Source organism: Manduca sexta, chromosome 21, assembly GCF_014839805.1.
Source record: "Manduca sexta isolate Smith_Timp_Sample1 chromosome 21, JHU_Msex_v1.0, whole genome shotgun sequence".
Lineage (NCBI taxonomy): Eukaryota > Metazoa > Arthropoda > Insecta > Lepidoptera > Sphingidae > Manduca > Manduca sexta.
Window position 1 is genome coordinate 6,053,829 of NC_051135.1, and position 27,348 is coordinate 6,081,176.

The 27,348-nt window shown below is 32.8% G+C and overlaps 1 protein-coding gene across 1 annotated transcript; it reads left to right on the plus strand.

Annotated features, from left to right (window-relative positions):
* LOC115444360 (lachesin) lies at nt 1-27,348 on the plus strand. Its single transcript, XM_030170117.2, has 8 exons — nt 1-79; nt 18,690-18,787; nt 20,646-20,853; nt 22,893-23,057; nt 24,028-24,156; nt 25,217-25,351; nt 25,823-25,975; nt 27,166-27,348. The coding sequence occupies exons 1-8, from the start codon at nt 1-3 to the stop codon at nt 27,315-27,317; spliced, it is 1,119 nt and encodes a 372-aa protein (XP_030025977.2). The 3' UTR covers nt 27,318-27,348.

Sequence of the window (27,348 nt, forward strand, 5' to 3'; positions counted from 1 at the left end):
ATGTTGTTAGGAAAACTTTTGTTCTATATACAATTCGGACTCGTCTTCCATGTTGTGATTTGTTTTAAGGATACTGTCGGTAAGTTTTCTTCACGTTTTATTCATCATGGATTCAGAACTTGCCTTGCAGTATTAAAACTAATGAAGCCATTCTTAACAATTATAAAAATAAAACAAAGTTAACGGAAACCTAGTAAAGGCAACAATAAAAAGAAAATTTCACTTCGCGCAAAACAATTACGATCATTGTTCAAATTACCGTCAATTTTAATGAATAACATTTCTCATAATGGTCTTGTATCGTGAAAACAATTTGTGCTTTTAGCATAAAGTCCCTTTGACATGTAATAGTAACAGTGAACCGGGGGTGTTGTAGGTAAGTTGTTAATTGTAATCGAGAATACTCACGATAAAACGTTTTCGTGACTAAAACAAGGTTCAGTAGTTTCGTACAAATAAATAACTAAAAATATACCAAGTATGTAATTGTTTATGGCTTCTAGACTTGTTCAATTTTGTACAAAAACTTTCCTTTCTATCTTGTGTAAACCAGTAATTTAATCATACCGCAATTATGAACTAATAATTAAACCTCGATAAACAGATAACAATTTAAGTTTGTTATGATAATGGCTTTATAAAAATGCGACCATGATAGCCCCGCTAATGGTCTTAGTTGGCAAAGTTGACATGAAAGCACGAAAGTTTTACTGCCGTTCGGGAAATACATTTATTGTTCATTGTTATAAGAAATTTATAACGTACACACTTTTTCACTTTACATTTAATGAATTACGTTTTAATTTACAACCTTTCACCAAATATAAAAATAGAACGTAGATAAGAATTTTCCGTCATATTTTTATAATTTATAACTTGTAGGTCTAGTCGTAGCGAACTGTACAAGTGGTGGAAGCCTATATTTGATGCTTGACTAATTTTTGTAATTTTTTCAATCGAAACACACTTTAAAACTCGCTTTTAAGACTATATCAGATACAGTAGCTCGTCCATTGATATAATATCACGAAAACGCCGAAGGGTCGATAATATATTTCTTATCAGCTTACCGACGTAAAACAGTCAATCAGGTATTAAATACAATATAATCGTTTTTTTTACCTTTTGCAACTGTAAATAGATGGACAAGCAGTTCGGAAATAATAAGTGTACTCACAATTAATATAATCGTTTTTTTTTTACCTTTTGCAACTGTAAATAGATGGACAAGCAGTTCGGAAATAATAAGTGTACTCACAATTAATACAATCGTTTTTTTTTACCTTTTGCAACTGTAAATAGATGGACAAGCAATTCGGAAATAATAAGTGTACTCACAATTAATATAATCGTTTTTTTTTTACCTTTTGCAACTGTAAATAGATGGACAAGCAGTTCGGAAATAATAAGTGTACTCACAATTAATACAATCGTTTTTTACCTTTTGCAACTGTAAATAGATGGACAAGCAATTCGGAAATAATAAGTGTACTCACAATTAATATAATCGTTTTTTTTTACCTTTTGCAACTGTAAATAGATGGACAAGCAGTTCGGAAATAATAAGTGTACTCACAACACGCCTCAACCCTTTCAGGATAAAAGAATAAGTCTAAATATCTAATCTCAATCCCAAATAATTTAAATATAAAATATACAGGGGCGCAGGTACCCTACTTTTCCTAGACTACCTTTATGCAATTACCTGATTCTGGTTTATTCAAGTCCTGTATAGTACGCCTGGTCCTTCATTGAGGTGTTGAGTTATGCATTAACTGATTTATTCTTTGTGCCTAATGCTTATTTTTAATTCGTTTACTTGAATTCCCGAAACTCGACTTAAAAACTAACAAAATAAAATAAATCATAACAGCATGGGTCTTCATTATAATGTTACCAAACATAATCTATACAAGTTGACAAATTGTTCCGAATTAAAGACCGACACAAACCCTAAGCAAATTAATCTATATATATAAAAATCAATTGCTGTTCGTTAGTCTCGCTAAAACTCGAGAACGGCTGAACGGATTTATCTTATCTTGGTCTTGAATTATTCGTGGAGGTCTAGGAAGATTTAAAAGGTGAGAAAAATTCGAATAATTGCCGGGAAAATCCTCAAAACAGCATTTTTCTATTTCCCATACAAACGTTTTCTAACTAATACGTAGAGTCAATTTGTAATTTATTACCGCTGCATAAAGTTCAAATTCGCGTGCGCGTTGGAGGATCTAATATCGCGTTCTGAAACTCAACAAAAGTGAAAGTGAATCGCGAACGCGACAAAATTGCATAGTCTCAAAATACATAGTACATAAATAGTGGTCGGCTTCGAGAAACTCAATTTTAGCTAACTTCAGTTGTTAATCTGTCCGATTATTTTTTAATAAGACTATATAGAAATCGAAAGATAAATCTTAAGTTTTGTCACAAATTAAATTATAAATCTTAAGTTAAATTTCTGAACGCAATCATAATATTTGACATTAGATTTGACAACCAACTAATATGTCAATCCATCCTGTCGCATTTCAGAGCACGGAAAAGTATTATTACGATATTATATCTATCTTTGTGGTTACGTGCGCGAGAACTTTCTTTACTTTGGTGATCCTTTGTGATAGTGACATTCCAAGTAATGTGCTCTTTAGTGAGTGACAATGTAGGAGATAGGCTATATTTATTATTATTTATTCAATACATGCTTTTTTATTAAATACGGATTCGATTTGTTTGTTTTAAAATCATTTTATACAAAAGATTAGGTCTTTTATTTATCCATGAGGTAGTATGAAGTCTGCCGGGTCAGCTAGTAAGCAATAAATGAATAAGCTGACAAAATACAAAAGTCATACTCACCATTTATTTGGAAGAATAGAATGATGTGCTCCCATATAAATGATCATAAAATGAGTACCTACTACCTACATTGGCTGTTTAATATGATAATGATTAAATGAAATTATTTAAAACTTGTGAAACAGGTCCTTACACTACTTATTTATTGAAAAGTATTTAGAATAAAATTTTTATGATAGAAATCAAAATTAGTTCATTACAAATTTACATATAACACCGCTTTACATAACCGATATTAAAATTTTAATTGCATAACATTTGAATTAGATCTCTATTTATCATCTTTTCCAAACGTTTAATATTTATAGTAATTAATAGTATATAAACATTTAATACTTCATAATAGAAAGTTTTGTAAAGAGCAACACTAATGACTTATTCTTCTCTACTGAAAGCTTATTTCATAACTGACAGTAAAGAAGAAAGTTTATGGAATGTAAATAATGTGTAAAGCAAGATAATAAATTATATTTGTATTTAACTAACTAGCTTTAGATCGCAGCTCAATCCGCGTGAAAGTGTTTTCCCGAGATAAAATAAAACCCATATTTTAAGTTAGTTAGACTTCTGGCAATATATTGGTGAAAACTGCATACAATTTAATGCAGTAGTTTTTGCGTGATGCGTATTCAAACATTTATACAGATAAATGAAAATTCTAAAAAAATATGTTTTGGGTTCTGTTATTTTAATAAAGACCTATATATGTATAGATAAACATAGTAAATGGTACCCTTCACTAGTTCATAACAAACTTAAAATAGGCTATAATTTTCCTTGATAAATGATTATGTAAATTGAACAAGATTATGATAAAAATAAACCAAGAATACATCATAATTGCAAAGAAAAATGTACACTAAATTACATAAAGCCACTGGACAATAGAAAGCAACGTTTCATTCTGATGTAAATGCAGTCTTATTAAAGGTCTCAACCCTTAATTCTGCATTTACATAAATTCATGTTTACTATTATTTACTTTAGCCGCTTCTCTAAACTGTTATAATTTTACTTAGGTAAGGGTTAAAATGAATATAATATGCAATATCAAAAAGAGAATGTGTACGAAATATTAAATAAAAATAAAGTAAATTAAATATATGTACCTATGCCATACAAGCGAGAAAAAAATCAAAGCTTCGAGGTCAATGCCACAATTATACCATAATATCAGCTAATTGAAGAGTAAACTAAAATAAAAAATTGCAGAATTCCACAAGAAATCTGTATTTTTTTTACGTGTGGCGTTAATTAACCATTGCAACACTGACCTGCAGTGGCAAAGCGTCCATGCAACCCGATTCTTACCGGCTTCCCTTTTAGGTTTATTTACGATTGTCTTAGTTTTTGTTTTCTGTTAAATTGGCCTCGATATGTTAACTAAGGCAATTTTTGTCGCTACGTACCTACTGGCTACTTTACTTCTACCTTTTGAAAAAATTATCCTTCGCCACTGCCGACCTGACTAACCTGACCGACCTTTCTAGCGATTATCACTTTGGTGATCGAGTTAGCGGCTCGTGCTTAAATTGATTGGATTGGAATACCATGTTTTATAAAGTTTTGACGTTACACAGGCCGCCGGTCGTAAAAAATATGCCATATGAATTAACAACATGCTTAAAAATGCATTGTGTTAATCCCATATTAAAATGGGATAGAGACAATGTAAAAATACTGATAGACTATGTTTAAAAGCCTAGCCATTAATAGGCCTTAAATATCACTAATTAATGAATCAAGTCCTTAACTCTGAAGGTTTAAGACTTTGACCTTCGGAAACGTATTATTGCTCGAAAACTTTGACATTAAACAAACCATAGTCAAATAAAAATAAATGACCTGTATGACTTATGACTTATAATATAAAATGCTATTTAAACGCACGCATCAGTCTTTATATTAAATCAAGTATATAAATGGTAAAAACTTTGATAAACACAAGCGTCTAACCCGTATCATCCAAATGGTCCCTGATTTTATTGTCTGGTGAAAAGTGAACTAAAAGTCAAAATAAGTTACGCGCTAAAGTGGCGATATTTGACTTTACACACGGCTTGCGTGTTGACTCCTATTACGTTGAAATATTATACTCACACGCCATAATAGAATCGCTTTTAATAACAAATAGAATATAGACATTTTTACTATTAAGTTTTATGTTTAACGAAGGTGTCTTGCATTATTTCATTCTTTCGTCCCCAATTATACATAATGAAATAATGTGCCTGTATTTTTTCGATAAAATATCATTTTGCTAAAGATCGAACACTTAACTAATTGGAATTAAATGTCTTATGATAAATTCTCAAGTGACTGTAATTAGCAATTACTCTACGATATTTATCACAATTTTCAATTCGTATAATAAACGTCCGGAAATATTATTTCGAAATGTGGAAAATTTATTACGAAGATAAAATTTTATGAAATTAAGGCATTATTATACTATAAATTTTTACTTACTGGTGGTTGGTCACTCGTTTGCAAGGGACCATATGGTAACACCGCAATGTCTATTTCTACCGCCAAGCAGACTGCTGCTTGTGTGGGTGTGCACTGTTGAATTCCGGTCGGAAGGACACTGTAGCCAATTATGCCATTACTAGGCATTGTGAGATTTATTGGAATACCACGCAGTACTTTGTAATCCAAAATTATTTATGGTGTTGCAACTGTTTGTCGGTGGTCGTGTCGCTTACCAGGCGATCGGCATCTTCGTCTGATAAATCACTGCAATAAAAATGGAAACTTTTTTTCACAGACGCAAAATGGAAACTTTGCTGACCAGCGAGATTACCAAGAACCCCTTATTTTCCATTATTCTCCTTAAAAGTTATTAATCAGCCTCGCTTCATCTGGCAATATTGGTGTTCAAGATTGGTATTAATCACTGCAGTGCCGGATTTATATTTTTTACGAGTGTAGGCCACTTTATTTCTGCCGGCCCATGTAGGTAGCTTTATGTATGTATGTAGGTTTCTAAATATAATCATAATTGTCCATTTGCTGGTATTATGGAAGGCACTAAAGTTAAATAAACGAATGATTAATTAAATCGAGTGATCGTCCCCTGAAATCTGCCGCCCCTAAGAGGCTGCTGCCCATAGGCCGCTACCTATACAGCCTATTCACAAATACAAGATTGGATCACTGCCCTGTGTACTATCAGACTTAATTTCAATTGTATAATTAAATAACTTGAACAATAAAAACGAACTTAGTAAATTAAATGATGAAACTATATGTATAAATAACCAAAAAGTTAGGTAGTTTGACAGAAATTTACTATAGTCATATTTTATCCGACCATAACGGCTCATACAGACTATTGATTCCAAAATAAAAAATAGAGCACAATAAATTTTCTTTGTAACATAAAATTGTTAAAAGTCAGAAACAGAACACTAAATTCCGTCGAGGCCTTTAAAAATATGTTAAAATAGATTAATTGCTCGACGTTTAGAATTACGTTTGAAAGGCACCAGAAAAAAATCCGTTAGCAAAAAATAAAAGGATTAAATAGGACACCGTGTCTAATTTATTGTTGTTAAACTAATTAAGGGGTTTTGTACTGATTGTGGTACATTTTGTACCTCTATAAATCTGCGTCTTTTCGGGGCCCAAAAACATTTAAATCCGTCTATTTCCTCCTACCGACTGTGTCAACTCCATAACTTCATGCTCTGGAGTAACGGTACATGAAATCAAATACATTTATTATAATAATTGTCAAATAAGTCTTCAAAGTTCATTTTATAACGGGACTTTAGCATATTTGCCAATTTCTGAGTAAATGCTACTCATCACAATTATGTATATAAGCCGACCAAATACAAAAATCACTCTCTAATCTATGCTAGTAAATTGTAATAAAATGTCTACATTTTAATGTACCTATCTATCTACTGGTACATTAGCTGTTTATTGCGGTATCTGTCGAATAAAATTCACCTAAAACGGGTCCTTACTCTTTAAATCTTCCTATATAAGACTGTACATATACATAATAAAACAACAGAATCTGATATGTCTGTACACTGAAGGAAAATTAATAAAAAAAAAACACGAATAAGTGATTCTAGATGTTTTTCTGTCTGTTTGTTTGTTAGCGCACATCTCCGAAACTTCAAACTACTAAACGGATTTTAATGCAGTTTTCACCGTTACTTAGGGTATAATTGGAAAAATATAGGCTTTGTTTCATTAAAATCGGATGTTTCAAAAGTTATCCATGCTTACAATGTCGCGGGCACAGCTGGTATAATATTATATTACTGATACAGTGCTGGGCACGAATCTCTGCTATCCTACAGAGAGGATTGAGCCTTTACTCTATGATCAAGTGTCACGATTTAGCCTGATAGTTTATTTATCGAACAAATGCGATCAAAATTTTAAGGAGAATCTTATATAGTTCTTGTTATATTTTTATTTACATATAAGCGCAATGCTTATTATAATATTACTCTTGTTGTGTACTCCTACCTTCTTTAGTCTCTTTACTATCTTTACTGACCGTTGACTGGCTATTTAATTTTTGTTGACTGGTAGAAAATGTCTTTTATTTTTTATATATAAAGTGTAATAACAAAAAAGATAAGATAAGAGGTAAGATTAATCTTCAACTAATATCCCAAACCGATCACATTGTAATACCGTATACCTAAATACATCTGAAGCTCAATATTGTTTGTCGGCCCATTGATAATCCAGCCTCGTGGATATTTATCAATATCTAAATAATTAACCCATAATTGGTGGGAACGGGCCGTCCCTCCCATCCGGTCACGCCGCCGGAAACTTCCGGCCAGCCATTAAATTAAGAGCAACTAAACTTCATTTATCTCGGCGTGTACTTCCACGGGCGATAAGGTCCACAAACACGGCTGCAAACTTTATACAAACTTACAACTAACTTCGGCGAAAAGTTATCGAATCACGCCGATCGTTCGAAAATTTGTTACTCACTCAATATTTTAAATAATCTCCTTTGCAACACTTCTTATCTTCAGAAGTTTTCCCTGCCGTTACTTAGCTAATTATATTGTGATAATATTTGCACCGTCCTTCCAAACTTGTTTTATTTCAACCAAATAATGCGTAAATAAACGTTGTCACCAGCGAAACCGCCATTAATGAAATAAATCCCAGCGTAAGCTTTAAAATTGGAACTAATTCGATATTGTCAACAGCCGAGTATAGCCTAGAGCAAATGAGTGGGTAATATCAATAAAAATATCGATTTGCGTAGGATAATTTAAAGTGGAATAAAGTTTTTAGATTGAGGTCTGGGGTCGCGTGACGCGCCACGTTTGATGGTGCGGGCGCGGGGTCGGCGCAGCGACGAGCGACGACCGCCGGCACGCCAGCCGGCAGGCGGCAGGCGGCGATACGATACGCAAATATTTATATCACCCCCTCCGGCACAAGTCATTGCCTGAAAGCGTTGTCTTGTAGCGAGACTCGTTGTAAAGAGAAAATATTGCCTGTCGATGTTATTTACAACAAAGTCACGCCACCAATACATTGCATCCCTCAATACCGAGCTTAAGTGAACTTTTACGCGGTATTATCATGATTTATTGATAATACATCACATCGACCCAGTTCAGTTCCGTATTTCGGTTTTATTATTATTCTGTGGTGTGAAGCGCGTGACGTGAGAGTTAAAAATAAGTAATATATTTCATTGGTATTAATAAGTAGAATTCTTCTAATTTAAATAATCGTGCAAAATGTTATAAGAAAACCTACAAACCAAATTAGACAGACTGTGTAGATTTTCATTCATAATTAAAACAAGCAAATTGTTAAATTTGTGTGCAATTAAAATGTTAATATTCGCAATATTACCATGTGATTTAGAAACGGCAAAATTATTTTAATAATGCTATACAGTTCCTTCATCAAAGCGATTGATCAAGAAACCTCGACGGTGGCGTATAATCTAGATGCATAATAACATAACTCAGAACTCATGCTGTTACAATTCATATCTAGGCGTAATGTTGATTATAATTTCAAGAAATTGCACGTTTATATTAATTTTAGCATAAATTACATTCAAATGCATTAAAATTATGGTAAAATAGTTTTTATTGCAGCAATTAACATATAGGACCATTTCAACGTATAAACGCATTTTAATAACGATTTCTCAAACTCACGCTATAATATACTTTTGACTCAATAAAAACATGTTATGTTTAATCCATCTTTTTTATAGTAATCATGTCGGACTTAACAAAGTTGTAAAAAAAGATTTAGTATTAATTGATGATGTACAGACGACCTCGACGATCAAAATTTGCATGGAACGGAAGAAACGTAAGCTGTAATTGCAATTTGAATCATTAATTTATCCTTAAATTTTTCTTTTGTCTTTTAATCCGTAAAGATTTGCATAAAAGGTTTTCTGGGTAAGAACCACCGTTGCAGAATTTGTTAGACACAAAGTCGATTAACTGCGAAATGCGTACCTATCGTAGTAAATATAAAGACGATTGTTATGAAACTAATTTTACTCAAACCTGTTCACTTTTCATTTGAAAAATTTAATAAGCCTAGAAATATATTTATAATCTAGACAGATTATAGATACGAAGTTACACAGCGGGTAAAATTAATTTTAAGCCTTCTTACTAATATAAACACGAAACTCTGTGAAAATGTTTGGATATTTGTTGAAGTAAACGCAAAAACAACTAAACGGATTTGGATAAAATTTTGAACTTGGGTAGAACATGTCGTGGATTAACACTAAAGATACTTTTATCCCGATAATTTGCTTCCATGGCAAGTAATGGATTATTTAATTAGATGGCGCTGGTGTCGTAATGTGCTTTAGGGACGTTTGTAGCGGCAAAGGCTATGCAGACGAAGCAGCGAGCAACGTCTGGTTTTACATAGTGAAACCAGACAGAGCTAAGTGGTGAACAAACCGCCGCTATTTCGGTCAAACTATTTAGGTATCGAATATTATTACGATCTATCCCCAACTAGTATCAGTCTATCTGCATACTGCTAAAATTAAATTCGATCCGTCATTTTGTTGCAAATAAACAATGATATTCATTGTTTCAGGATAAAATGCAGTTTTGTCCGACTGAATTGATTGGCCGTCGCATTCTACTTATTAAAAGTTATTTGCTATTTTGTAACTGACACACATTTTACGGCATACAATATTTTGCAGCGAGCCGTTTTGCTGACATAAAGCTTTCTTTTAGAAAAAATCGTTTTGCCAAATGTTTGGTATTCTTGATTGCTAGTTATTGGATTTAGAAACATTGATAACTATTTTTTTTTTATTTAAGAACGAGTAAGTTTATATAGCGTTTATTATAAAAATGTTCACAATAAGGTAGTAATATGCACATTGCATCCCCAGTCTATCCTTTGTGTCTATTATTGTATTAATGTTTCAAGCAGTACTTCGTAGAATCGAGTGGAGCCAGCTTCCTGACCACACAATACGTAATAAAATGAGCGTTTTCTTACTTAAAACTTCCTTGTCCGCTTTTATGAAATTAAAACTAACTTTATTACAAATAGAAGAAAGTGGTAATGAAGTCTGAAGCCACTAGCTACGTTTTCGCTGTGATACCAGTGCGATGTTGATTCAGCATTCGACGAAATGGAAAATTCTTTCGCTTCAAAAGGCGGTCTCACTCGCCAAGTTCCAAACTAATTTAGGTTGATATCTTCATCTACGGTAAACTGGTGCTGGCAACAATTACTTTTTATTTAACATGTTTCTATCAACACTGCGTCTAGTTTTAGTAATACTGACATTCTATATCTATAGTTGAATGAATTACAACTTCATTTTTATAAACCAATAGTTATAGAGTAACGTAATATAATCTTACATATTTTTTTATGTAACACAATCCAATGCATGGAACATAAACGAAATCCCCGGCTCCAAAAATAAATTCTGCATAATATAAATTGCGAAAGCCGATCCATGGACAGACTTAAAAGCGTATTGTAGTTAATTGACTATAGACATATTAACTACATTCGACATAGCATTCAGACACGGAGAACGGGCGAGTCAATTGCCGACCGATAAAAAACAATACCGAGGACTTGCCTTCCTGTCACTCCGAACACAATGGCATGATGGAAAATTCTTCCAGGCCATGAACAATAAAACGTACCGACCGCAGTCATCGGTAAACATGAATGACAATTTACGATATAAAATACTTATAGCGTTACCGTACAATGTCTGTAGCGTCGTATATATAAGTACCGACATAAAGTATTTAAAAGTTTCTTTTAGAGTCTCTAAGGAGGGGTAATATTCCGACATAAATTCTCCCCCGGGGTTCACCCCGCTCTTTGAGTCCATAAAACGATAAAGATCATCTTTTGTAGCTTCTGAAGGAGCAGTTAGCTTTCTTGTGTCTTAACTGTTTAGTCATTTTAGTTTATCATACTTCTGTGAATTTACCTTTCCTATAAATAAGGCTTTAATTTTTTATGTCCTTTGATGTTGTTATTTTTGTAATCGTTGCCTTTTGATGAAATATAATTCAATTACATTATGGAGTACCAATACCAATTAAACTAACTGTTACTTATTCTATTTAATTATATACAAAAATACTTTTTTTCATAGCTGGAATTATTGCATCCGATAGAGTTAAAATTTTATTGCAAATAAAGTATAATTCATACGTTTTATTCAAACGTACGAAGATTTTTATATATTTTTATTTACGGCGAACACTGTAGGAAACTGCCCACAAAATGTTACGGCCGTAAAAGTTTCCTAAACATTTTATACGCGATCGATATATCTATTGTTTATTTTGTCTAATCTGTACTTTCTTGCCAATATAATTTGAACCTTGCGCGAATGGTAGTAAATTTGGTTTATCACTCCATCGTTTCGTTCATATGTAGCTTTTGATTGTATGATTCAACAGTAAAATTTCAGTGCCAAGAAGTATAGGAGGGCCGCCAAAATATTATCCTTTATTACACCTTTAGTATACTGAATGCTCAGAATAGATACAGAGAAAAAATGTTCATTATCGTCTCTAGCGTGCAAATAAAACAAGATCGCACCCCGGGGGCCGTTCACTTGGATATTGCGACCCGCAAGCAAATTTGCTCTAGGCACAATAAATGCTTAGGACTGTACGTGAGCGAACGCGCCGCGCCGGCAACAATAACATATATATACTGATACATTAGAGGGGATATAAAACAACGCTAATAAACTTACGACACTGCACAGCTCTCCTTAGACATCACTGTGTTGTAATAAGATTCCAACATATATAGCTGCTAAATTCAGATCCTTGATTTTTTAAACCTACTGGGCGAAGTAGGTGTGCTTTTTAAAATAGAGCAGATTAAATACACTAAGATTATTCAATTGAGTTATTTTTGATGAAATAATATAACAAAATTATATTCTGGTATCATATTAGGTGGGTGATAATAAAATTATTGAAAACGTTTAGCATATTTTAGTCAATACCGTTGGCTGGTGGTAAGATATATTTTATATTTGCCTGGATAGTGACCACCATACACAAGGTGTTAAAACCCGCCGTATTGGTGCACGTAAGTGTGTCGCTTTCTGGGATCAGCCTATGTATATTCGATTCCAACAGGCCGGCATAACTGTGTCGTCTACTGAGAGGTAATCATCTCTCGTCACTCGACATTCTATTGGACACCACCCCACTTACCATCGGGAACAGTGGGGTCACTGCCGTGCCAATATAAAAAAACACGTCATGTGCATGGTCCTTATCTCATTCGCTGAGTACCTTCTAGATATTGAATGTCAATTTGTTCAGTGGAAAATGCCAATAGCCTTAAGTACTCTGTGGTAATTATTTGTAAATTTGCCTATTAATATGTACACCCACTAACCACTACAAGATTCTCGAATATTCATTTGAGTATACCTCAAATAAATATTCGAGAATCTTGTTGTATTAAATAACTTCAAATAGAATTTAACGGCTGATTTGTATTTAAGATAACTTACAAGTAAATCATCAGATTTTATCTAAATGTTGTCAAATTTAAATACGTAGAAATACATCAAAGGTACTATTATTAAAATAATATAATGACTGATGTCAATACACTCAGATTAATATTAGCACCAAGTAATTAATTAAATGCTTAAGGTGCTATTTATTACCTAAATACTGCTTTAAATTCATATCAAACATTATCATATATCAGAGTTTAACATATTCTGCTAATGCCGTTTTCAAATTATTCCAATAAGTTATAAGTTATGACAAATGCGGGTTGCAGACCAAAACTAAGCTTAACACTTTAAGCTTAGTTCGCATAGCTAAACTATTTTTATAAACTTGTGTGCAGTTATATATGTAAATTATAATTGTCTCACCTATGCGAGCTAAGCTAAACAAATTTAGCTTAGCTTTTGATCTCCAACCATAAATATACTTCATCTTATTTAAGACGATTATAATTAATGACATATAACCTTAGTTAAGTTGGGCAAAATGATAATAAATTTAAAATTGGAACATTATAATGAGTATCATGTCAAAACGTAAAAAGATTTAAATTCCAAATTTCATTTTTTTTTTAATACGTAAATATACAACGTTCAGTGTTTTAGATTATTATTAGTCCATTGAAATGTTACATTTTTTAGGCCTTACCTTGCGTTTTTTAGAGGACGCAATTTTATTTTTTTGAAGTGTAGAGGGGGTCAGTGTAAAGCTAAAACCAAGTTTGTGGGGTCGCCACCCTTGTCCCACGGCCGCCATCTTGAAAATAGGGGTTGAAGTGGTTTTTACTATGTATCTATTAAACTATTTATGTGACAAAAAAAATTATAAACATTTTTTGTTGTTCGTCGTCGAAGCAGCAGCTCCAGTAGTTTATCGTCAGTTTCAGAAGCTCCAGATCCAGACTTTGATTTTGTGAACAATTGCTTCATCTGTGCCAAAGCGATTCAGGATCCAAGTAATTCGCGTACAAGCCGACAACCCCGGGTTTGTGTTGTACGTAATGAGAGTACAAAAAAAGTATTATGAACCTTATAAACACACGTTCTGATGACGTTGCAATGGACATTGCTTAACATTTAATTTCTTAACATTTTCGCTTATAATTTTTTTATTTATAGTTCTACGACAAAATTTATTAACCCCTATTTTCAAGATGGCGGCCGTGGGACATGGGTGGCGACCCCACAAACTTGGTTTTAGCTTTACACTGACCCCCCTACACTTCAAAAAAATAAAATTGCGTCCTCTAAAAAACGCAACCCCAAATGTAACTTCTCAATGGACTATATCTATTTTATGACATACTAGAGCTTGCAATTAGTTACACTATATAATATTTAAACTTATAATAGTTATTAATTTAATAATATAAAATGTTACTAATAATATAAAATTGTCGTGAAAATATTTGGATAATTTTTTAAGAAGCTTAAGATTTGCACAGATTTGGATGGAATTCGGGCCACAGGTAGATGGATTAATATATAGAAAACTCTTTATCCTTGAAGAGGATACTGTATCCTTTTCTCAGAATGTTTTTTTCTGAGAAAAGGCCTTAACGCGATCGGAGCCGTAAGCAAAACCTAGTAGCACATAGTCTTTTCTCCTGGCCTGTAAACGTTAATATATGCTAATAAAGGACTACATCTGGTCATCTATAGGCTCTAATTGATACTAAAATAATATGGACGTGCAAAGAAGATCTGGCTTAACTAGTTGTGACACTATGACCTACTTTTATATTCAACTAGATATTACTCGCGATTTCGCCCGCGTCGAATTCTAAAACATGTCCCGCTACAAAATTATCCAAAACACTGTAGCATTTCTTAACGCCAGGAAGAGAACGCCAGTGACATCTATTTAAAAAAATCAGTTAAAATACATTAGTTCCCATAGGAGCAAATTACCCGAATAAAAGTGTCCTATGTGTTAATCCAGGATATGGTATATACGTGTACCAAAATTCTATCAAATCCAAATAAACATCCCAACATTTTTACAAACTCGCATTTATGATATTGGTAAGAATCAGTTAGGAATAGTTGATTAATATTGAAGATTAATAAGAGATTTTTGGCTCTTGACTCATTTTTTCGATACTCTTCTGCTCTATAAGAATACCTATATATACTTAATAGGTACCATGACTCTTTAAAAATAATTGAATCAATAACAGTGTCGGAAAAGTTATTATAATGATTTAAATAGAACCCTTGCTCAAAGCAGATGTTACTAATAACGTAGAAATCTTTTTTGATTTTCAATTGATTGATGACTTATAGCTAATATACAATTCAATTCCTTTGTGAGATACACAATCATAAAGTAAATATTTGTTTTATACATCGAGTACGTAGCCGTTCGGATTAGTTTCATTTATCGACAAGCCAGTAAGACTAAAAGGAAACACTTCCTGAATCGTCTACGTAAAAATAAACCTGTGAAAGTAGTCTAACGAACTCTATTCATTGCAAAGAGACAGCCCAAAGCTAAAAGCTTTGGTTTATTTTAATAAAGTATTTAGTCTACTCCACTTACTATTGCTAAATACAAAATTATCTCGTTCGTTGTACTATTCTTTTTTGGAGGTTGTGTTAGTTCTATTTAGTAAAAGCAACGAATACCGACGAAATGTGTCAAACTCTCGTTAATCGCATTGCTGTGACGGACAAAAAGTAGTTAACTCGATCCACATTCCTATAGTCTGAAATACATCGTACGAGACTGAGTCCAAACGAATATTGTCCCAACTGCAGGCTTTCGGAATACGACACCGCAAATTACGACACATCGGAAATGTGTATTTGAAATTGACTTATGCTGATGTGAAATACATGTTAATAATGTTTGTTTATCGTCACTTTCTATAATTCGATAACAAAATGTATAAGGTAACGGAACCATTGACGGCCTAGTTTATTTAAAAAATATTTTATAAACGAATATAAAGAATTATATTGCAACATATTTAAAAACAAAAGAACTAATAAAAATAGGTATTCTTTTTGCGTTGCAATACTAAAAAAAACGTATTTCACAATTATATAGGTATAATGGGCCATCTTAGGAACATGGGTACTGAACATGGCCCGTAATATTATATTAACGTAAGTATCTATGTTATCCATATTTAAGTATTGCTTACTTCTTATGTTATAAGAATATATTGAAAGATAGTTTTATTTCTTAAAAATCAATATAGAAAAAAAGAATTAAAAACTTGGGCTATAATAAAAGTATCCAAAAATTGAAATAGTATGGAAACAAAAATAAGTTACTGAATCAAAAGATGTCGGATATGTTTATCTAGCATAATATTTGGCGACAAATTTACAATAAAGCGGATGAATATTCCGTCAATAATGTTTTGCTTGTTTGGGAAATTTGTGGCGGGCCGTAAATGGAACACTTCAACTGAATTCAGTAAAAATCTTTGATAAATATAACACCTAGCAAAAAACAATAAAATCACCTATAATTATTATCAATGTCGAGCAAATGAAGTGTGTTTTTGCAATAGCAACAATGCAATGTTCATGTTCTTTCAATTATCTTTATTTTAAAGTTTACTTTATGGAAATAATAACTTGGCCATTGTCACGAAGCATTACAGAAAAAAGTCGGCTCTTTTTAAAATGGTAATTCTTTTGGAACCATTGGCAGATGCAATTCCGATTGTGGTCGCCGACGCATAAACCCACATAGATTAAAATGGTTTGGTAAAGTACGACTAGGATTTTTAAAACTGGGCTTTATTAGGAACCCGGCTATGTACGGTCACAGTACCTCGATTTACAATCATTATTAATAGCTGATGAAAGCAAAATCATTGCTTTGATGATAAAATACGTTATTCATTGTAAATATTGCCGTGGTGGGTAATTAGTAAACAAACCGACCGGTTGATTCTGTTATCGTATTCATTTTATTACAAACGACAGCAAACCTTTATGGCTGTTTATTTTATTTATTCACGACGTACAAATAATTTATTATGTACTTATATCTCGCACGATGCCCGTGTACGTTCTACGTGCGTATTTTTTTATAAAAGTTTTAGAAATTCAAATAAAAATATGAGGGTCTGCGGTGTTTTTTTATTATAATGGCCGTAGATAGTTGCGGTACATTTTTTAAAGAGGTATCATTTAGGCAGGAATAATTACTCGTATTATCCTGACTCGTCCGTGTCGGGGAATGTAAATAGGACAAATTTTGCCAATTTCGACCTTATTGTATGAACTTTTCCGTCCAACTTCATTTACTTAGACTTAGATTTTGACCAATAACATAACACCTTTATAAAAATAATAGATAAATTTATTAATTATTTATATAGGTATTATTGACTAATATAGCGTATTGTTTTTTCTATTGCTTCTGCCACACACCACGATAAAAAACTCTTAAATACTTTTTTATAATTTAAAACGCATGGGAAAATAATTAATTAATTTTTTTTTTTACTTAATAATTTTGTCTGAATTTTTTTCTAATCTAAGCAGATACGTACACAAGCATGAATATCTGCCAATATTAAAAAAATGATCGCAATCGATATCTTCGCATTGATGGTAAAAATGAGGCAATCTCAGAATGAAATGAAATGATTGATTGATATACTTACAGAAAACTTTTTGATTCTTTTATTCTCGGTGGTTGACACGAAAATAGCGATTGACAACGTTTAATGGTTGCGAGGCTACGTTGTGTATGATACCATACAAAGACTATAAAGTTCTTGCACAATTAATTGTTAGTTATTCAATAGTCAAGTTAATTTAATTAGCACGGCTATTTTCAACGTATCGTTAAATATTTAACACGGCTTATTTATTTTTAAAAATAATTTCTATCTCTGTATAAGTGGTCTATATTCTTCATTTATAACGGTTGTTGAATGAAATAATCCAGAACTATGTAAATATATTATAATTTCTTAGAAGATAGATATAGATAAATATTTGTAGACATACGGTGAAACAGTAAAACGTCCCCTTTTAACACAGTTCAAAAAAGGGGGGTCTCAATTCTACCGTATTTTTTTATGTTTCATACTTTGGAACTTTTGACTGGGTGAAACGATTTTGATGATTCTTCTTTTTTTCCATATTAAGTCAATATGTTAGTAATAATTAGCAACACCGTCAGAGTATAATTATTTGATCAAAGATAAATAGTACTTGCGTGACATCGCTTCTCTTCAGCCAAGTTGCCTACTAGGCCAAATATTTCTAGAAATGCCCAATGTCATCGACTAGGCTACCGGCGCGTAACAATACCTCATACAACTGTTCAAAGTTTCCGAAAATTTATCATTCGAACAATTGCCATATTCGTAATACAGTTGTGAATGGTTTCATAACACATTATTTCCACGTATCGTAGAAGTTTTCATATCATTCTTTGTATTTTTATTAATATCACTTCGTAATAAATGTAGCAAGAATCGTAGTCATAAAATGATTTAACATATTACTTAATTAAAATGATATTTCAATATGAATATTATCATTTATAATTTGCTACAATTTACTCTATTGTAACGCAATTAAATCCATATTTAATTTTTATGTCCACGTAACATATCTATTTATATCTACTCGTATTTATATGTATATAATATTAAACACATAACGACATTGAAAACTCAAATTTTTTCAAACACGACCCAAGTTTTAAGTACCGATAAGCTTTTCTCAAGATGTAAGTTTTACGTAAACCTAAAACTGACTTAACCCAAACTTTACGACTTTCATATTTTAAAGGCTAATAATTTTATTTCATTTTTACTAGAAGTGCCACGCTTCGAAGATAGTTTAAACAACTTGACGGTGTCACTGGGGCGAGAAGCGGTATTCACTTGCGTCGTAAATGACCTGGGCTCTTACAGGGTGAGTATCTACTTTTAAAACATAACACATTTTCTAACTGTTTAAAAAATTCACTCTATAGCTACATCAAGAAAATGATAACTTGGTAAATACTAACCCCCTTATTCAGAGACGTTATTTATCTAAGGACGGAGCTTTGCTGTGATAACAAGTCTGTTTCTCAGCTTTGTTTATCTGACAGCCAACTAGATTCAAGTTGTATCTCAATATTAGCCAATCACAACGGCCTTATGTCTATGCACTGCGAAGGCTGCAGTGTCGTCAGCACTGAGAAACAGACTTGTTATCACAGCAATGCTCCGTCCTTAGATAAATAACGTCTATGAATAAAGGGGGTAATATTTTCGCATGCAAATACAAGTGCTTATTACAGCAATTATTATACATAAATTTACATAAACTCACAATATTATAACATTGTATTTAAAAGGAACAAGCAATTAAATATAACAACATTGAATTTCCTTTAACATTTTGCACACAAATTGCCTTCTGTAACAATCTTTTATATGCACAATACATACGACAAACGACAGCCCAATATTTGAGCCACAGCTCAATCCTAATTGGAATACAGTGCACTAGTTGGCAGTATTGTATGTTAAAGTAAATACTGAAGACTTGAAAGCTATGCCGGTACTATTTCAGGTCTTTGTATTGAGAGCTCGATTTTATCCGCATTTCGGGTATTTGAAACATTCCTTTCTGGTAGTTGTTGAGCTGTAGGAGCTTTATTAGGCCAATAGGAAACCGATTGTCGGGCAGAATACAGATCGGTTTGTGAGACGGAATGAAGACCATTGTAGGTTTTTATCGTCGATGTTTAAGATTTTTAAACTCTGCGAGATAATTGTAAATTATTAGGCTATTTGTATTTTTTTAAAATAAAAATATATTACAAAGCCAATTTCGATTTAATCTAAGCCAAGCCATAAAAAGAATGAAAAACGACTTTTCGTATTACTAAAATAATGTTTTTAAAAATCTTGTCTTTCTTCTAAAAAGAAACGCGTATTGTGTAACTATTTATGACTTGGCTGAGTTAACTAGAATTTTGTTCTTAAAATCTCAGCCTTAGCTAGACAAAGCTTTCTCTACACTTAAAGTTGTTGGTGAACAAAGGTCAGCTACTGAGAATTAAATTTAAAACCTTATTTATTTTTATCTTGTCTTTAAATAAATATTTTTTAATATTTAACGAAAAAAAAACGGACAACTGCGAGTTGGACTCGCGCACTAAACGTTTCGTACAAACTTGAAGTATATAAGTTCAAACTTGACAAATTTTGCCGTTTGATTCCTAGACACGGTTATTGCACCAACCGCAAATAATATGTTTGTAATAGTAAGTTTGTTTTTATTTTGTTATTGAAGAACATATTTACGATTTTTAAATTTTTTCTGTAACAAATTGCTTCTTGCCAAATTTTCATGATGTTGACTTTAAACTTTGATTTTCTCGCAACCGAAAGAGATTCGAGTATTTGATATAAATTTCAACTTGACACCTCTCCGCATCCTAAGAAAAGGGGTCTTGACAGACAGACGGTCTAGCGGATAACAAAGTGATCCTATAAGGATTCCTTTTGAGCACAGAACCATAAAAATATGCATTTAAATTTTTAAATACCATTCGCTAATATTTAGGTTAAATTTTGTTATAATTGCTTAATTTATTTCTTTATAATTTATTTTGAGTTTGATAGTGGTATTAAGGCACCGAACAGACGCTGGCATCATTGTTACCGAGAAGCACTACTAAGAAACTGACAGCTCCATAAATTTAAACAACTGTCGTTTAATAGTATTTTTGACAACGAGTTAACGACGTCTGCGCGGTGCCGCGTACTGTGTCCAGGTGGCGTGGCTACGCGTGGACACGCAGACGATCCTGACGATAGCGACGCACGTCATCACCAAGAACCATCGCATCGCAGTGAACCACAGTGACCGCCGCGTTTGGTTCCTCCACATCCACGATGTCCGCCAATCAGACCGTGGCTGGTACATGTGCCAGCTCAACACCGACCCCATGAAGAGCCAAACCGCCTACCTAGACGTAGTAGGTATGTTAATTCTGATCTGTTAGCTTTCCTGTGGGCTAGTTGAGTGAAGCGTAATCCGTTACTAACTTGTATACACATGTCTGTAATGTTCGTAATCAATTCATGTTTACCGAGAATTCGAAATTATGTTATAGGTGTTTATTGGTAACAATTTGTGTGTAATCCCAGTGGTTACAAGATAGACCATAATCGGTAGAACAAAGATCTCCGTTTAATATACCCATCTCTCATATGAATGCTAATAGGCATAACGATTATCTGTACTAACTTTTGCTCTGGTACCGATATTATGAATATAATCGTCTTACAGACTTTATCGGGCATTAATCTTTACCAATAACTTAATTGGTTTCATTATTATTCACGTACTACGAAATTAATTAACGCTTAAGTTGATTGTATCGACGGAATAATAGAAATGAAGCGAAATGAAAAATATTTCTGTAAAACGTCAATATTTAATCGTCGCATTTGTAATTAAATGTATTTAAGAGTTATAGTTATTTATTATTTAAAGACATATTTTATTTATTCAATTGCTTGTATCGAGACTCGTGTGCTTTATAATTAAAACGATTTTAATAAAACTTCGGTTATATTGAAATTGTTGTTTTTAAAGTTACAGATTTCTAGTTAAAAAGTATAGCGGTCGTAAGTCCTCCCACGTTTCTTGCAATGTTGACTCGAAACAACATAATATGTGGGTGGCAGAAACATAGAGCCTAACATTATGCGGATAATGTAGGCACATAACCCGCTCAGTGACCTATTGACCTTACAATGTATGCTGTAAACCATGATCCACATAAAATTTGTTAATCAATCATTGCGATTTTCCCTCTTTGAAGTGTCTTGCGTGGGATTAAAGATGCCAATGCAATAAACGTCAGTAGACAGGTGGCAATCGTAAAAATCTGTTGTTATGTAACCAATCTTACTAGTCTCATTCTGTCTAAGTAGATACCAAAGCTTTATTTCTACCACTAATCTCCAATCCAAACTGGTATACCTACATATGGGTATTGTAGTCGGTGGATATTATAAGTTTTATGAAGGTAACTACGAGTACTTCTAAGTTCAAATTGCTAGTCGTTGTTACTATTTTTATTGCCAATCGTGACGCTTACCACCTGGCAAATAGCATACTCGTCTGGTCATTCGGCAGTAAATAGACATTCAGTAGTGTTACTGTACCGGCACGCTATGAATTGGCCCCATTTTGACATTTGTTTGCTCATCAAGTTTCGTATTTATTGAGAACTTCGTTAAAGACGTTAATTTCTGTACATTATTGTGAAAAATGGACATGCAGTAGATAAAATTTAATAAATAGCAATAGAGCAGTATGGACGAGAGTGATTAAATACGGTCTTTTGTAGCAGCCTTTTTTCTGTCTCTTTTAATATACATTTTTTATGCATACAAAGTATAGTATATACATTTTCAATTCAATATTCGGTTTATTGAAATATATTATGTAATTTTTTTTTCATTTCATAAAACCTTTCAATCAGCTACCCCTTGCGATATTTGTTATAAATCCTAAAACTTATAGATGCAATGCTCATTTAATTATATTTTTTTCTATAATAAATTGTGATTTACCTCATTATAGTAATCTGTCACAATGGCCGCATAGCAGTATTGAATTCAAAAGCAATAGACCTTATTCAGAAAAAAATTTATAATATTTATGTCACCAATCACAAAATATTGGTATTGGAATATGTTTGACTGGTAAAAAAGTAAAATCGATTGTAAACAGGCAAAAGTGTCACGTGGCCCCTTGATGCTCATTTTCAAGAGCTTAATATTTAATATTTCTAGGAAAATAAATACGATGGAATTAATAACCAAAGTCCTCTTTGTGAAGACATTCCTTAAATATGTTGCTAGAACAACTAAAAGCATACGTTAGCATTCACCTTAATCGTAATATTTACCGACTTACATTATTTAGGTATATTTCGATTTAAATAATAATATCATTATTATTTTAACAAGTAATAACCAGTGTTCTAAATTATGTTTGTATACAGTCCCGCCTGACATCTTAGATTACCCGACTAGCAGTGATCAAGTTGCCAGAGAAGGAGCCAACGTGACGCTAAGATGTGCAGCGCACGGCGTACCCACGCCCACAGTAGTCTGGAGGAAAGAAGCCGGAGATTTATTACCTACAACTAACTTTAGTGACATACACAGTAAGTGGCTATAACAATAAAACAATGACGTCAACACTTAATTATTTCTCTATAATTTATTAGTTCGTAAACGTACTTAAGTACTCAAATATTAACATTTTCTTACATAAAAATAATCCTGTAGAACAGCTTTTCAAACAAGGCTTTAATATGCAAAAGTAACCTATTTTCATGTTAAATAAGAACAAAAAAGCAATGCGCAGTAGGTGGAGTGCAGTACTCGAGGATAATGTCAAAAGTCTGTTGATATACAGCACATGTGTTCCAGCAAAAAATGGCAAAACTTAGATTCAAAAGTAGCACATACGACTTTGTGAACATCTAATTTACTAGTCGAATGCAGACCTTTTCGTTAATAAACTCCGTAACTTCAACAAGAAATATTTTGAAGAAAATATAAAATTACGAACTTCTTTTTCTAATCAGTGTACCGAAAAGAGAAGCCTGGGATTAAAGAGGCACATAAATATAAAAATTCATAAAAACGGTTGAAAGAATGTGCTGGAATTGAAAGAAATATACAAGAATGGAGGAACGAAGCGATTTATACCGTTAACTATACCGTCAAAAACATCATCCGACTGAATATTTTTGAACCGGTAAACTGGAAGCGTTTCGGGAACTTTATATTTTGTACGAATAACTGGAACATTTTGTTTCGTTTAAAATCGTCCGCCGCACACAAAACTAGTGACAAAGTTGTAGTCTATTGTTTTACAACGTTTGAACTTTATTTATATTATTTCAATATAGGTAGGAAATAAATAGATAGTCATTAATTAACCACCTCCATGGCGCAGTAGGGGTAAGCAAACTTGAAACAACAGACAGAGTGTTCGTTACCTATGCTGTACATGTGTTTGTTTCCCCCACAAATATATTTACTTCAACCGACATAAATTGAAGCAAATAAGTACACATTAATCTTAATACTGCAACTGATGCACTTAACAAGTCATTATTTCTGCAGATACGTCGGTGAGCGGCGCGGTGCTGCAGCTAGTCAAAGTGTCAAGACTACACATGGGTGCTTATCTTTGCATCGCCAGCAACGGAGTGCCGCCCTCCGTCAGCAAACGGGTCATGCTTGTTGTGCATTGTAAGTTTATCTTATAAATTGTTTGAGTGATGTATGTTACTTATGTGTTTAGACTTTAGTGATATTATTCTTCTCTTGGACCAAGATCTTGGGCAGTTTACATCTTACTCTTGACTTGTTTAATCATGACGTTATTCGGAATAATTTTTCATTTAAAATGCTCTTTACGTTCTGGTCATAGAAAATAGCCTTGCTGTATGACATAATAATATTATTATATAATAATATTATATAGGATTAGCACAATGTACACAACGAGACATCGGAATGAATAAACAAGTCAATAAGTCAATCAAACCATCTACAAAATACCCCGAATTGATTCTTCGACACATGGCTAAGTGAAATACAAACAATACTGTAAGGACAAGTTTCACACTATCAACACTAATGGAGAAAGTCATTATTTTTTATGGCCGGCAGCGCAGTCCATAATTTGAACGCGCATGGTTCTTCCTAAAGGTTGATGTTTATAGTACATGACTCAATATCAAGTAAACTTGATCTATTGCCAGCTTAAAAAATATTTCCTATTATATGAGATCACTGCGAATATAAATTAAAACGTATTAATTCAATCTCAGACCGTTCTACAAAGCAAAACTACGTAATACCGAAATATTAGCATTTGTACTTCTACTAGATGACTAGCGTTAAAATTAAACGTTGATATTGCATACCTTTGTCGAATTGTTGATGGAGGACATTCCATCGCTATCGTAACAACTACAATCGACGATAGTCTGAATATTTTGACTGCAGATAGATTTAGCTTAATTAATACTTACTAGCTTTCTTATCTAGCTAACAACTATTATCCCTGTTGCGCTGGCAAAATTTATAGACAATACAATTTAATTTGATGTTCACAGCCTTATAGATCTTATCCAATATTAGAATTAATGTTTTGAATTCATTACTTCAATATTATTTTATATGTACTGATGTAAATGTCAGTTATCTCACCCCTTTTGATAATTCTCTAATGATTGATCGCCCACGCTGACTTTCATTGGATTTTGTTCTGTAAGTATTCAAATTAATAATTTCTTTGTTCCAGTCCCGCCAATAATGACTATACAAAATCAATTGGTCGGAGCTAAAGAAGGCGATACTGTACACTTAGACTGTCATTCGGAAGCTTTTCCAAAGTCTATTAATTATTGGACGATAAATGATCAAATCATATCACAATGTGAGTGAGTTATTTCTATCTAAAATTTATAGAATATGTGTTATGTTTTAAAATAATAAAAAAAGAAGTACCAAGAAAATAATTTTATGGAGGAAGAGATTTACTTACTAAGAATAATAATCTCTCTTTTACTTAAAGAATAGCATTGAACTGGTACTATATTTAGATATAATTAAAAATAATATTTCGTAATATTGCATCACTTCAGATATTGAGTTATTAAAATTCAGTATTTATATTATATGGTTAAGAAAGTAATTTATTATAATTTATACTGACATATTAGCATCAATCATTTCCTGCGACATATAGTTTAATATTGACACGAATAAAACAATAGCATCGTATAAAAAACTTGTTTAAACATTTAAACAGTTGGAATAATTCAAGATCTTTAATTAGGCAAAATGTTAACGTATTCGACAAAAACATTCGAAAAAAATGAATTTATATTGAACTTATATTTTTTAGCGGACAAAAGGTTCGAGATAGCGGCCATAGAAAGAAGTTATGAAGTGGACATGAGGCTGACTATCAAGAAAGTTGGTAGAACAACTTTCGGCACTTATAGTTGCATATCAAAAAACTCTCTCGGAGATACGGATGGTACTATAAAACTGTATTGTGAGTATTATTTTGCATATTATACAGGTTATGTCATTATCTTATTTGATTGTGTAGTATAGAGTAGGGTAGGTGAGGTGTTTATTATAATTATTCATTGAAAGTTTTTACGCGTCCACTGGTAAATTAATAAAATTGAGATAGATATTCCGCTGCATAGCGCATTTAACTATTTAATGTTATTGGTAGAATATAAGTTGCAACGACTTTTAAACATAATCTTCTTTTTTGCAAGTTTATATCTATTTTAATGGCCAAGCAGCACTGCTCATGTACTGTTGTGTTCTGGTTTGGAGGACATCGTAACCAACATAATTCCTAGGCACTCTAAGACAATATCCTTATGCTATTGATTTTTTAAGTTTAAGCGAATGTTAGACATTAAAATTAAACTATTTTTCGGATTTTATCGCGGTTTTAATTCCGGTGGGTATTAATGCCCCCTGTGACTACGAAGGATGCAAAGTCTTCGAAACGTCAGGAGAAAACTAAAATATTAAAACCGCAATAAAATCTGAAAAATAGTTTAACTTTAATCCTTATGCTGGGGTGACGAGTGCAGTGGAGTGCTACCTATAACTTTGTAATTTAGAGTTTTGTATGGTGTTGCTACTGTTTATCGGCGGTCGCATCGCTTATCTTCAGACAAGCCACGCTCGTCTCGTCATTCAACTGTAGCGACTTCACAGTTAAACGGCAATAATAAAGCTGGATATATCATAACAAGACGCAAATACCGAAAATTAAAACATATCTACCAGGTTTTCAGTTATCAGTAATTAATTTGATAACAGTAATTGAGAGGTCCTTTATAGACACTAGTTTTGATGATATATATTTTGATATTTCGTTAACACGATTTATGTCACATTAAAGAATACTGAGCAAAATTATCGCACAAATTCTATGATTACCTGTGACGCAGATAGATAAGTACCAAACAGAATTAATAGGCAGTATAAAATATAAATTGAGATAACGTTTACTTCCAAGGAAAGGGGTGGAATTATTTTAAGTAGGCGTACTTTAAAAACCTTTTAATGTTCGAAAGGGAGACGAAGATATTGTAAAAACAGTTTAGAAGTGAAACTGAAAGGCCGTTAATGGCAGCGTGTAACCTGATATTTCGGAAAATATCACCGGATAGCCCGGGGGATTGCTCAGCGTTCTCAGTGAGTGTTCTATTACAGCGCTGTCCGGTAAATTCGAGGAAATGCAGTACAACGAGGTGGGAGACTTCGATGAAACGCCCGACGTGAGTGAACTAGAGGCACTCAAACGCAGCCGAGCGTCACGCGCGAACGCCGCCGCGCTCTGCCTCGTCATTTACATTGTATTATAATACTAATTTGTATATAAAATATATTGTTATA